The sequence below is a fragment of the Terrapene carolina genome, unplaced genomic scaffold (genome assembly GCF_002925995.2).
Source record: "Terrapene carolina triunguis isolate 2854851 unplaced genomic scaffold, T_m_triunguis-2.0 Scaffold194, whole genome shotgun sequence".
In the NCBI taxonomy this organism is placed as follows: domain Eukaryota; kingdom Metazoa; phylum Chordata; order Testudines; family Emydidae; genus Terrapene; species Terrapene triunguis.
The window spans coordinates 13,308,069-13,321,795 of record NW_020664545.1 but is presented as its reverse complement, the minus strand read 5'-3'; the positions used below and the strand labels follow the sequence as shown (position 1 = coordinate 13,321,795).

Sequence of the window (13,727 nt, the reverse complement as noted above, 5' to 3'; positions counted from 1 at the left end):
ATTGTGGATCACGGCCTGTATCCGCTACTGCTACTAGCTAAGGAACATGCCCCCCGCCGCCGATAGTGATGGCTCGCTCGATTAGGGCGCAGGCGTCTTTGGCAGCCTTCCTTGCTCAGGTGCCGATCCAGGAGATCTGTCTGGCTGTGACCTGGTCATCTGTCCGCACATTCGCTTCACACTGTGCGTTGACCCAGTAAGCTCAGAATCTCGCTGGCTTCAGCAGAGCTGTGCTACAAGCTGCATGACGGTGAACTCTGGGCCCACCTCTATTGATACTGCTTGTGAGTCACCTAGAATGGAATCGACATGAGCAAGCACTCGAAGAAGAAGAAAAAACGGTTACCTACCTTTCGTAACTGTTGTTCTTCAAGATGTGTTGCTCATGTCCATTCCATTACCCGCCCTCCTGCCCCTCTGTCAGAATGTCGGCAAGAAGGAACTGAGACGGCGCAGGGCTGGTGGTGCCTGATATACAGCGGCATGAGCGCGGCACTCTAGGGGGCACCACAGCCGGCCCTATGGATACCGTTAAGGCAAAAATCTCCTCTGACTGCACACGTAGGCGCGCGCACACCTAGAATGGAATGGACCTGAGCAACACATCTCGAAGAACAACAGTTATGAAAGGTAGGTAACCGTTTTTAATTCTTCTCAGCCCCCAGATGGTAGTAAAGTTTGTTATTTTCTGTCTCTCAGCCTACTAGACGTCCCGACTCTTCTGATGACCGTCACATCATGACAAAGCACTCTAGCATCTACCCAACAGAAGAGGAGCTGCAGGCCATCCAGAAGGTCGTCTCCCATTCTGAACGTGCTCTTAAGCTCGTCTCTGATTCATTGACAGAGCAAGAATCTGACAGAGAAGAAGATGATGAAGAGAGGGGGTAACAAACTTGCATAGACTCTTTACATAGGTAGTTGCTGCAGTATTGTGGCAAGATGAGGTTGACACTTTTGGAGTGCTGGGGAAGTCATCATTCCACAATAGCTGCAGAGTCTGTCGAAGGGGATGGGTAAAGAGGCCACATCAGCAAAATGAGAGTTTAAAAATGGCAAAAAGGAATCCTCTCCTCACTCTCATTTGTGCATCTATATTTTGTTTGCCTAAACATTAGTGAGGGTAGAGATCGCAGAGCTTGCGATACATACAGAATTGGCTTCCTTACTTAGTGGCTTTAAATTCTGTTTTCTGTCCTGTAGCACTGGTTGAAGCTAGATTAAAAAGGGTTATAGTAATGTCCAATTCCTGCAGAAAATGTTCCAGCTGTCCACAGCTGTGACACCACTTGGCACTTAATAGTCACTTCAAAAGTAGTAAAACAAAAATAGTCTCCCCTCTGAACAGTTAGACATGGGGTGGTAGTGAAATCTTTACGCTATTTCAATGTCATATTTTAAATAAGAGTACTGGAGAGTTCTTGTATTTAGATTTAAGTTAAAGGTTTCAAAATTACAATCAAAAGGCAAACATGTAACTCATAGTGGACCTACCACTAAAGTTGCTTCAATGAATTTGTGCTGCAGCAGAACCAAAGAATTGCATGGAGATTTCAGTGTCTTTCTGTTTTAACAAATACAGTGCAGCAATTTACTTCAGGAGCAATATTGTTAATTGCCTTTTAGTTCTGCTTTTCAGATATTTTGGGGCTCCCTGTGATAGATTTTAAGGCTCAGATTCAATGTAGATAGCTCTGTTTGATGTTTTCCCACGACTTCTCTCCTCAACAGGAAAGCAGAAACTGCACCCCGAATTCTGAAAGGTGTAATGCGAGTTGGCATTCTGGCAAAAGGGCTTCTGCTCCAAGGAGACAGGAATGTTCATCTTATCCTACTCTCTGCCCAGAAACCTACACACACCCTCTTAAAGAACATCACAGAGCAGCTGCCCAAGCAGCTTTCAGTAAGAGTGGATCCTCCTTCTTTGTTTCTGATTTCTAATGACTGTTTCTCCTTTGCTAGTTGTCAGGAAAAAGGATACCTACAGCATAGAATAATCCAGTACTGCTTATTGAAGATTAACAATATCCTAGGCTATGTACAAAACAAAATAGAAAATACAGTTCCTGCGCTTAGCAATAGGCATTGTAACGGAACGTGTGCTGGGTTTTTTCTGCATTCCATCTCAAAATGTCAATTTCCATTATAGTAGTAGGTAGCATAGTGGCACGCTGCACTTGTTTTGGATGTCTTAGTTCAGTCCTTACAGCCTCTTACATCACAAAGCTAATACAGTTCAGCATAATTTGCATGATGGGACAATCTGCTCAGGAAAGTCTGAGGACTAGAATGACAGAGTTGCATATCAAGTTTGAGGTGCACTGGTAGGGCTATGAGAGAGCCTGGCCAGTAAGGGCCTACTGCAAAAAAAGGGTATGCTGCCTATTATATATGTTTGTAGGGTTGTAGCTGGCGTGCTGGTCCCAGGATATATGAGAGACAAGATAGGTGATATTTTTTTATTGGACCAACTTCTGTTAGTGGAAGGGACTAGATTTCAAGCTATACACAGCTCTTCCTCAGGTCTGGAGAAGGTAGACAGTGTGTCTGAGCTAAATACAAGGTGAGACAGATTATTAAGCATAAGAGGTTCACATATGCTGTAGGAAACAGCAGTTTAAGGAATTGGGCAATTAAAGGTTAGCAGGCAGCAGAGTGTGTTACAAATTACTATAATAAACCATGAAACCAGTGTCTTTGTTAATTCATGGTTTTTAGTGTCCAGCAGAGTTATGAATTTAAGCTCCCGGGCATGTCCCTTGAAGACGTTATGTGGGATTCCTTTGAGGACAAGGACTGAGGTCAGACATGGAGTGAGCACTTTGTGAAAAGTGCTCGCCCATAGCTGGTGTGGTGGTCTGTCGCTATCATTTTTCTGCATGGTTTCATTTGAGAGCGTAGTGATTGTCTGGTTTCACCCACATAGTAGTTGTGGCATTTGATGCACTGGATGAGGTACACCACCTGATGTGATAAGCATGTGTAGGATCCATAGATCTTGAAAGTTGTATTGTGGGAGGTACTGATCATGGTATCAGTGGAGATATGTCTGCATGTTTTGCACCTGTTCTGGCAGGAACTGGTGCTGCTTTGAGTTGGTGTGTCTTGGTCTGGTCGGAGCTTGCTTCTGATGAAAAGATTGGTAAGGTTGGGGTGTTGTTTGAAAGTCAGAAGAGGGAGTTTGGGGAAGATTTCTTTCAGGATACAGATGTGTCCATGTCTGACCTCTGTCCTCATCCTCAAAGGAAACCCGCATAATACCTTCAAAAGACAAGCCTGGGAACTTAAATTCATAACTCTATTGGACACAAAAAATTATAGACTTAACACACACACTGGTTTTATGGTGTATTACAACAATTTGTAGCACACCCTACTGCCTCCTAACCTTGAATTGCCCACTTCATTTAAAGTGGTCTTATACTGCATGTGTGAACCTCTTATGCTTAACAACCTGTCCCACCTTGTATTTAGCTCAGACACTCTGTCTACCTTCTCCAGACCGGAGGAAGAGCTCTGTATAGCTCAAAAGCTTGTGCCTTCTTTCAACAGGAGTTGATCCTATAAAAGATATTACCTCACCCATTTTTTCTACTAATGTAATTGAAACTGATGCTACATCATTCCTAGCTTTTAAACTATATTAGTCAATTTCTTTCTTGAACAAAAAATTCACCAAATAAGTTTTTTTTAAATAGTGGGGTGTAGAGATAATGCTGGCACATGAACTTGAAGGTGAAACAAGTGAAGTTTTGTTCTTTTAACTTTCTAGACGTTAACTGAAGATGAGTATGAAGTTTCATCCGGTGCTGAGGAAGCAAGTATACTCATCTGTTCATGCAAGGAACCAAAAATGCAGGTCACAATTTCAGTCACATCTCCTCTCATGAGAGAGGATGCTTCTGCTGACGAAGGTGAGTAAATCATTGATGGTTTAAAATTATTTTGTGTGTGAAAGGTTTGATGTACTAAATAGGTAATAATTTCAAAATGAAATAACCATGGTGACTGAGCAGATATTTTGATTTGTTGATTTGGTTACTACTGTCAGAATACTTTCAAAGTGACAAAATCAGAAGGCCGAAATCCTCCTAAAACTCCTGTGCTGCTTTTTCCCTTCACCTTCCTGAATGGGGAGGCAGAATATGGATGGAGTTAGTTGTATTCGAGACTTAACTTTATAAATCTGCAGACCTAATTGCTGTAATTTGCTAATAGAGATTTTTGTGCTGCTCTCAATGCTTTCAGAAACACATTCTCATTTGAAAAAGACTGCTTGCTTTTGATGGAGGAGACAATGATCTCTAATCACAATGCAGTTGGGCTTCAGTCTGTGGATATGATTTAGAAACAACAGTATGCTAGTTTGATAACTATTAGTAACAAAAAGTTATGCTTGTGTTATGGTCTTTCACAGCAACTCTTGGTCGCGAAAGCTTTGTAAGTAAATGGTGCAAAGAGAAATTCATATATTTCTTTCCTCTTAGAAGCAGCAGCAGAATCTCAGCCTGACCCCTGTGATATTTTGAGTCAACAGAAATGCCTAGAGTCATTGGCTGCCCTTCGTCATGCTAAATGGTTCCAGGTAAAGAGCTTTTCTAAGCACTGAGATGTGTTGTGCAGTTTCCCATTGATTTGCTAATCTGGTAGAAGGAGAGGGCGGGAGGGGGAAGGAGGCACAGTTTTGTGCTGCAGAGCTGACCATGTTTATTCAAAGTGTAACTGATGCTATTGGGGGCATCTTCTGTATAATGACCCCAAAATTCTTGTGTACACATTCCAACTCATCCTCTCCACAGCACAGTAACTTAAAATAGGAATATTTCTAGAATAGAAATGAGCCCGTTCCTGTTTTTCGTTGGGTTTTGGTGAAAATAAATCCTGCTGAAGCAAAATATTTTATCTTTATTCTGGCAGGCTAGAGAAGGCTGTGTATGTCAACTTCTGTCAGTAAATGGATCTGAGAGGATCCTTTTAGATGTCACCCTCACCACCTGGCTTAGAAATGCCCTTTTAAACCCTAAACTTTCAAGTACAACTGACGATTGTTTAAGACCCACTGATCTTCCTTTGTCCTTTGACTGCAGAGGTGTTAATTTCCAATTCATCTTGAGTGGTTTCTTACAACATATTAATTCCTTATGCTAAACAAACCTTGTATTTAGCTGTGACACTTGTGTACTTTTCCCACATCTGAAAAAGAGCTCTGTGTCAGCTTGCAAGCGTGTCTCTCTCATCAATGGAAGTTGGTCCAATAAAAGATACTACCCCACCTTGTCTCTCTAGTTGTTTAAGAAATACTTATAAAATCCACCACCATAATTAGCACTGTGCAGCAACCCCAACAGAAAAGCAAGAGCTGAATAGATCCTTAAAGACAACATGGCCGTTGGTCTCTCCAGGACGCTTGCGATCCATTGGCTAGTGGAAAAGTGAAGCCTGCCCAGTTCTGATCATTCTTTACCTGCTTTGTGGATAAGTAGAGGATTTGAGTATTCAGAGCTGCCAATCTAACGCCTTTTGCTAGCACTGACTCCACAAATAATGTTGCTTACCCTGAGAGTGCTCAAAATGTTGAACACAATTGGTGTAGCCTTCTTTTAACTAGATAGGTTAGTTAGACTCATAGACTTTAAGGTCAGAAGGGACCATTATGATCATCTAGTCTGACCTCCCACATGATGCAGGCCACAAAAGCTGACCCACCCACTCCTGGAATAATTCTCTCCCTTGACTCAGCTGTTGAAGTCCCCAAATCATGATTTAAAGACTTCAAGTCGCAGAGAATCCTCCAGCAAGCGACCCCTGCCCCATGCTGCGGAGGAAGGCGAAAAACCTCCAGGGCCTCTGCCAATCTACCCTGGAGGAAAATTCCTTCCCGACCCCAAATATGGCGATCAGCAGAAACCTGAGCATGTGGGCAAGATTCTCCAGCCAGACCCGCATTGACCATTGATACTAATTACCTGCGATGGCACGTTATTGGCCTATTGACTAAAATCACGTTATCCCATCAAACCATCCCCTCCATAAACTTATCAAGCTTAATCTTAAAGCCAGAGAGGTCTTTCGCCCCCACTGTTTCTTTCGGAAGGCTGTTCCAGAACTTCACTCCTCTGATGGTTAGAAACCGTCGTCTAATTTCAAGCCTAAACTTCCCGACGGCCAGTTTATATCCATTTGTTCTCGTGTCCACATTAGTACTGAGCTGAAATAATTCCTCTCCCTCCCTGGTATTTATCCCTCTGATATATTTAAAGAGAGCAATCATATCCCCCCTCAGCCTTCTTTTGGTTAGGGTAAACCGAGTTTCTTTATCCCTTTTGGTTTTGTGTTCTACCTCAGCATTTTTTTAGAATGCCAGTGCCCCATTGCATTTTTTACATGGAGTAGTACATAGTGGAAACTTTGCTCCATGTGAAGTCAAATGGTTTAATATTCAGATAAGGAGAATATTTTCTTCAGACTCTAAGATACTTTTAATGAGTTTTGTTTTGCTGCTTGTATGACTTAGGTTTTTATTGTCTTAGATATTTTCTGTTAGCAAACAGTCTCCTTTATTTCCATAAAGGCTAGAGCTAACGGTTTGCAGTCATGTGTGATTATCATCAGGGTTCTGCGAGATCTTTGCCAGCGTGTACCAACATGGGGGGCACTTCCAGATTGGGTAAGAAGACCGAAGCCTTTTCTGTGACACCCTTCCTTTGATTGCTATCATGTAAGACACGCTTTTAGCAACAGTGATGATTATCAGGGACATTGAAATGAAGTAAAAGATAAGCTAACCACACAAGTACATTGGATATATAGGGCTGAATCTGTTGACGTCAGTGACAAAGCCTACTGACCTCAGTAGGTCCCAGAGCATGGTCTACATTTACCTTCCCTTTTCTATAGACTAACAAGAAGACTGCTGCTCAGCAATAGGGAATCCATCCTCCATAGCCTCTTCACCAAAGCAAATTTATGTAGTTATTCAATTCCAGTTCCTCTTGCGGGGGTGGAGAATGTGACAGTTTAAAAATAATTAGTGCATATCTGCAGTCATCTCAGATTTTCAACTTCATACTTGGCTATAACAAGTGTGGTGCCACAGCCCATGTCTGCAGGCCACATAAGCAGTATGATTTAGCTAGAGCTCTGAGAGAGGAGGTCCCTTTCCTCAGAATGTGAACAGCCACACCAGCATGACTGTAGACACTGTATACGGAGTCAGATATGTGTTTAACATACAAACTCCTAACACAGCTGAGCTCTAAATCCACTATGCTATATGGACACAAATGTTGTGTCCATACAGTGGGTTACGTGCTCCATGCATACCTGGAACTCTCTCCTCTCACAAGGCTTCCAGGAGTCCTATTCATATTAAGCATATAAATACTCTGTAGAGAGTAGTCTGTCTACTTCCGAGAGTCTTAAACAACTGGGGAAGCTAGTTGGATTTTATTTATTGTAAACCATACATACTTAGAAAACCTTCTCCCATACTAGCTACTGCATTAGTCTAACTTGTGGATTGCCTCAATAAATACTAGGAACACATTTTATCCCTCCAGTGTAATTGAACCCTGGTGTCAATTATGGTGTTGGTCTTGTTCATCTGCCTTTGTTGCCTTTGTGCTGCTGGTTTAGGAGCAGTTGAGGGACTTGCTTTCATTATATTTGGCTGAAGAAATGAATCTAACCTTTGGAGAGAGGCCCCACTGGTACTTACTTATACAATAGTCCCCTCTTTCTACCCCTTCCTCTTTCTGCACATGTGCAGTTAACCTGTGGTAGGGGGATGAATTGGCTTCTTGAGAGGGAAGCACGTTTGCTTTCTTTACCTTGCTACCCCTTCTCTTCCAGCTCTTACCGCGGCTGGAAGATTGTAAGTACCATGTGCCCAGAACTGTCTTACTGTGTGTATACAATGTCTAGTACAATGGGATCTTGATTGGGAACTTCTAGTGCAACTGTAATACTACTGATGATGATTGGACAAAACTTTCTAATGTAGTATTAAAATCATATAAACATAATAGGAAAGCTGGATAAAAGGTGACGGGTTTCACTGGTAGACGCCTGTAGGTTTACAAAATAATTTAATAAACAAGTGATGATAAACTTTAACATTTTTAGAAAAGCGCCAATAAATAGCAGGGCTATTGTCAACTAATAAATGCCCAAAGAAACCATAGAGGAGCCGGTCTAAATGGTCCCATGTAGCATACAGTGGTCCAAATCCTTTGGTCAGTCCTAATTTTCCTAAGAAAGTGACCAGACTGCTGTAAATCCTCTAGGTGCAGAATTCTATTATGTGACTTGCTAAAGAGAGTTTTTAGAAATAAGTTAGTAGCCAACTCTGAACTGAGTTGTGAATTCTCTTGAGCTCAGCCTTGCAAAGTTCTATTGGTCCATTCTCTCAGCCAAGTAATTTTTGTTGACAAGCAAGTAAAATGTTTTCAGTATTATTGTCCTAGCACAAGTAGACGAGAAGGGTTTTTTGCAGGAGCTTAGATGTTCGTGATGGTTTTACAAGGTTGCCTTAGCAGTATCTTGAGTCTAGTTTCAAGGAACTAAAAAGCAAGACACAGCCCTAAAAAAAGGATTCTTTGCCTTCTGCAGAGGCTGCACGCCTTTTGTGGAGGATACACCATTGCTTATATTTTTAAGAAACTGTATTTTAGCTTCATTTCCTCATTTAAAAAGTCAACCCTGATTTTGTCCTTCCTGCAGGCAATGGAACTTCTTGTAGAAAAGGCTTTAAGTAGTGCAACAAGTCCGCTAAGTCCTGGAGATGCCATGCGCCGAGTTCTTGAATGTGTAGCCACAGGAACACTCTTGATGGGTCAGTTCTAAACTAATATCTGTAATGTTGCTCCACTAAATCTTTGAAATGGTGGATTGGGCCATCCTTATTGTCATCCCGCAGTACATGCTACATTTTGTGATGGTTTCCCACTGAACAGATGTTAAAGCAGGGGTAGGCAACCTATGGCACGTGTGCCGAAGGCGGCACATGTGCTGATTTTCAGTGGCACTCTCACTGCCCAGGTCCTGGCCTCCAGGGGGCTCTGCGTTTTAATTTAATTTTAAATGAAGCTTCTTAAACATTTTAAAAACCTTATTTCCTTTACATACAACAATAGTTTAGTTATATTATAGACTTATAGAAAGAGACCTTCTAAAAACGTTAAAATGTTTGACTGGCACGCGAAACCTTAAATTAGAGTGAATAAATGAAGACTCGGCACAGCACTACTGAAAGGTTGCCGACCCCTGTGTTAAAGTATGGCTGTTGAAATAAACTCTGTCCGCAGCACTGATTCTGGGACTCAATGGTATTGGTAGCTCTGCTTTCAGAAAGTGGCAGATGTGTTGTATGTGCCTTTTTGATTGAAGGGAAGGCGTTGATTATTTTTTATTTTGAAGTGCTTAAAGAGATTCGGATAGTTTAGGCCCAACACTTGTGTGTGCATTAATAATATTGCTCTCATTAAAACTTCAAAGCAATATTTAAAAAAAATATAAAACCCAAGCACTTCAGCATTCTATGCCAGTCCCTGAGAATGCAGAATTGAAACTGACTAGTGAGGTTTCCTTGTTCCTTGAGTGAAGTGCAAAAAAGTAACCAAACAGCATAACTAGTGAAAAGCAATGTCAGTGGTACTGTAACTAACACTGTACGTTAGGAAAGTGTGATTTTTTTAAACGTCTTTTTCTTAAACCCTGATCATAGTGAGTTTTAGAGTTGTGGTTCCTTCTTCCCCTTGCATTCAGATGGACCTGGGCTACAAGATCCCTGTGAGAAAGATGAAATGGATGCTCTAGAGACTATGACCAGTCAGGAACGAGAGGATATTACAGCCAGTGCACAGGTAGATAAGACAGTTATTTCTAATAGCATTGAGAAGGAAACTTTAGTAGAAGCATTCTGTAAAGTGAAGCATCTGGTATACATCGGTATTTGAGGTTACTCTATCCTTTCCAGTTAAGGTTTTGAAAACAGCTACAGCACCCATGGTAAGGGACAACCTCTGGTTTGCGATTGTATGTGTTTGTGACCCCAAAAGCCATGTTAACAACTCTGACCCTGAAAGCTGCACCTAATTTACACACTTCTTTAAAAATAAAGAAATTCATCAATGTGAAAAATACCTCACATTGAAGAGTAAAGTTGCCTTTAAAGAGAGTTAAGTCAGTTTCAGAATTGCATTTGCCCCCCAAGTCTCTCTACCCATTTTTTAGTCGTATTTTCAAAACCGTTTTCTCTCCCGTGTGGCTTGAAGGGATTTAAGGGGTAAATACATAAAAACAAGGGGAAACTGACTATAGGGAAAACCAGTGAAATGGACTAGAAAACACAGAATTGTCAAAAAGTAAACGCAATGAAAAAAATATTTTTCTCTAATCTTGTTAGCCATCTTTAGTGGTTAGTGTAAAAGGTGAAGTAAAAAAAAAATCAAATATAAGTCCATGTGTTCTTTAAGTTAATACTGTAAAAAATGTTCACAACCATATTTCTTTATAATACTATTAATTTTCTTAATGAATAGTGTGGTAGTTCTTTACGTCCACCGGCATCAAAAACTGCCAGTTGAATCAGATTTTATGTGGAGAGGCAAGCTGTGCGCTGCATTTTTTGATCGCAGTATCTAAAATCTGCTCCTGCTGGCCACGTAAGCAATGGTGGTATTATTATCAGTCAAAGATTCTTAGGGTGTTGGCAGGCAATGTAATGCAATTTTAAAATAAAATCTTATTGCAAGCCAGCCACTGCATGGTAGAAAAAATTAAAAATGCTTTTAGTGTATGTAATATTGCCTGACATCTCCAGAGCAGTAGGCTGAAGTTAGATATTTGATTTAGGAATTCACACTGATCTCTGTTTCTGAGCTAAGTATTGCCTGTGTGTAGAACAACCTTGGTAGGCTTACCAGTTAAATATAGAACTTTCACCTTTCTGGCTTGTATTAAACTCAAGACTTTAGATTAAATATTCCTATGTGGACTCTGTATAGCATTTTCTACTTAGACCCCAGTGAATAATGAGAGTACCTAAAAAAGATGTCTAGGACTAAAGGATTGGGGGAGTTAGAATCACTTCTGTCGGTATAGCAGGCAGGAGATCATTCCAGGATGGATCAGTGTGGGATGTGAGAAGACTGCTGCTATTTGTACGCTGTTTCTTGTACTAAACAAATTACAGTAGTTTCTAGCTCTTCATTGGGCTTTGGGAACAGTCTTTTTAAGAGCTAGAAACTATTGTAAAGATTTGCATTGACTTCAGCAAGTTTTGGTTCAGGACAAACATTTTTAGGCCTGATTTTTCAGAGGAACTGACTAGCTCAGCTTTCACTGATTTTAATTGAAGTTATGAGCTCTCAGCAGCTTTGTAATAAGGTCCTTTATATTTTTGTATCTGTACTTGATATTTAGAACACGTTGTCATTAACTTTAAACTCCAGCCTGCAGTGTGTGACTATAAAGGCTGCTGTACACAGAAGATACTGTAGGCTATGTAGTATCAGCCATGTCATGCCTACTACTGTCCTGACAATGGTACCATCCTTAATGTTTCTTCTCCTTCCTCCTCTAGCATGCTTTAAGGATGCTAGCTTTCAGGCAGATACACAAAGTACTTGGAATGGACCCTTTGCCACCTCCTAAAAATAGACTTAATGCACGTAACAGAAAAAGGAGACGAGACACCAGTGAGACAGCTGAGGGCGAGGGCGACGGGAAGAAGGACAAAAAAGAGGAAGATGATGATGCCTAACCACTGTTGTAGCATTTGCTGAGATAATGTTCACATGACTTTAAGTTTTTATATATAAATATGAGTTGCTGTTTAGTCTATGACATTTGGCAATTTTAGTGTTTTTCCCCTTGAAATAACGTACTGTAGATTTGTTTTAAATTGTGCTTAAATCATTACAGAAATTGCATCATTCCATAAGAGTAAAGTTGATTATGGCAACAGTCCCTCTCCCTCTATTACGTTCCCTTCCTGTGCGCCGCCCCCCCGCTCTCCCTCCACTCCAAAAGAAACCCTCCCCACAGCAAAATAGGTAGATTGAGGCAGGCACTTTTTTTAAACTCTGGTATTTCTTTTAAGCTTTAAATATGTCCCATGACGTAAAGAAAAACACAAGTTTATTGGGTTTGTATCTTTAAAAAGTTGTATCCTTGTTCACTTTAGATGTCCAGCCTGAAATTGGAGGCAGTTTCTTGCTGGATCTGGAGTGTCTGTCTGAAATTGACAAGTTTGATTTGATTTTTTTTTTTTTTTTTTTTTTTTGGAAGGGGATCTTGCACTTTGTGCGCTCCCACTTTGGGGCAGTGAAGTGGGTGCTGCATTGTAAAGAGGTACATAAGCTGCTTGCTCAGAGCCATTTTTGGCAAACCAGCCAACTTATAAATGACAGTTGGCAGTAGAAATGACAGAGTCTGAAATGTTTAATTCCCTTGGATTTATAGTTCTCCATTAGACACAGCACAGTGTACTTAAAAACACCCCTGTAAAACATGCTGTCTAAAACAAAAAAAAGAGGGGGAAAAACTGGAACGGTTTCTCCTGTTTGGTATTGTGGTTTGCAACTTTGCATAATTTTTTCTCTTCCGGGAAAGCAAAAAATATGTTCCAGTAGAGGTGACACTATGAGTAGGGGTAAGTGCTACTCTAAACAGTCTGAAGTGGTGGTGCTAAGAATAGGGCCAGAGTGCTAACTTTCTAATACCTGTTACATGACAGTATAATCACTAACCACAGAGATTCTCTGCATACCAATGAGTGCCTTCTAAAGAGAGGTGGCCAGGACTCACACAGGGAAAAGCTGCTTTTTGTTGTTGTTGTTGTTGTTGTTTTTTTTAAATCTGCACAGTTTAACATCTAGTCTATTTTTAAAGCCAGGCATTTCTCAGCAGCACCTCTCGGAAATAGAAAAGTTCAGGCTTTGATAGCTCTGCTTGTTTGGGCTACCATTCCATAAAATCTACTGCTGCTGAGCAAATGAAGGGTGTCCTAGCTGCACTGACAGAAACGGGGGTGAAGGGCTTGGTCTCAGCACTTGGTGTACAGCCAGCAGGCCCATCTGGGAAAGCTGATAGCCTAGCGTTGGGCAGCCAGTAGTGATTGGATCAACCTGTTTCTATGTGGAGGGTTTCTCAATTGGTTGCCCAATGGCATTTTTTTTTTAAAAGAACTTTGATTTTGACAATGTTGTGTTCTAGGGTCACTTGACACGGTTCATTTGGTTATTTTATGTGTGTTTAAAGGACGGCCTGTAATGTGGCTTTAATATTTGAATGTCTTTGTAGTGCTACCTGGAAAAAAGGAGAAAAATGAAAAAAATAAAATAAAGGAGTTATGCTTCCATTTTCTATGTAACGTCTAGTGTTTAACCAGTGAATCCCACTAGCACAGTGGTCCCCAAACTTTTCAGGGTCGCGCCCGCCTTATCCCATCAACCTTCCACGGCTCCCAGCACAGGGGTGGGAGGGACAGGGGTAAAGAGACCACAGCTAAGGGTGGATCTGGGCAGGGAGCGGGGCTGGGAACAGAGCCATGGCGAGGGGCCGAGGCTGAGAGCAGGGGTGGAGACCCAGCCCAGGCCATGGTGGGGGGCTGCAGCCTGCAGCTGAGCCCACAGTGCTGTTCCACTCTTGTCCCCAGTCTTGGCCCTGGGTCAGGAGCAGAGCTGCGGTGTGGACCAGCATCTGGGTGTGGGGTGGAGCTGGGT

General features: G+C 41.5%; 1 protein-coding gene across 1 annotated transcript in view; it reads left to right on the top strand.

Moving 5' to 3' along the window:
* ZFR2 (zinc finger RNA binding protein 2) overlaps window positions 1–13,431 on the top strand; it is a 52,432-nt gene extending 39,001 nt beyond the window's left edge. Inside the window, exons 12-19 of the mRNA XM_029912290.1 lie at window positions 700–887; window positions 1,732–1,903; window positions 3,773–3,914; window positions 4,488–4,585; window positions 6,572–6,667; window positions 8,722–8,833; window positions 9,766–9,863; window positions 11,585–13,431. Of these exons, the coding sequence (XP_029768150.1) occupies window positions 700–887; window positions 1,732–1,903; window positions 3,773–3,914; window positions 4,488–4,585; window positions 6,572–6,667; window positions 8,722–8,833; window positions 9,766–9,863; window positions 11,585–11,764 (1,086 nt within the window). The 3' untranslated portion in view covers window positions 11,765–13,431. The remainder of the gene's footprint in view (window positions 1–699; window positions 888–1,731; window positions 1,904–3,772; window positions 3,915–4,487; window positions 4,586–6,571; window positions 6,668–8,721; window positions 8,834–9,765; window positions 9,864–11,584) is intronic.
* Window positions 13,432–13,727: the final 296 nt, after the last annotated feature.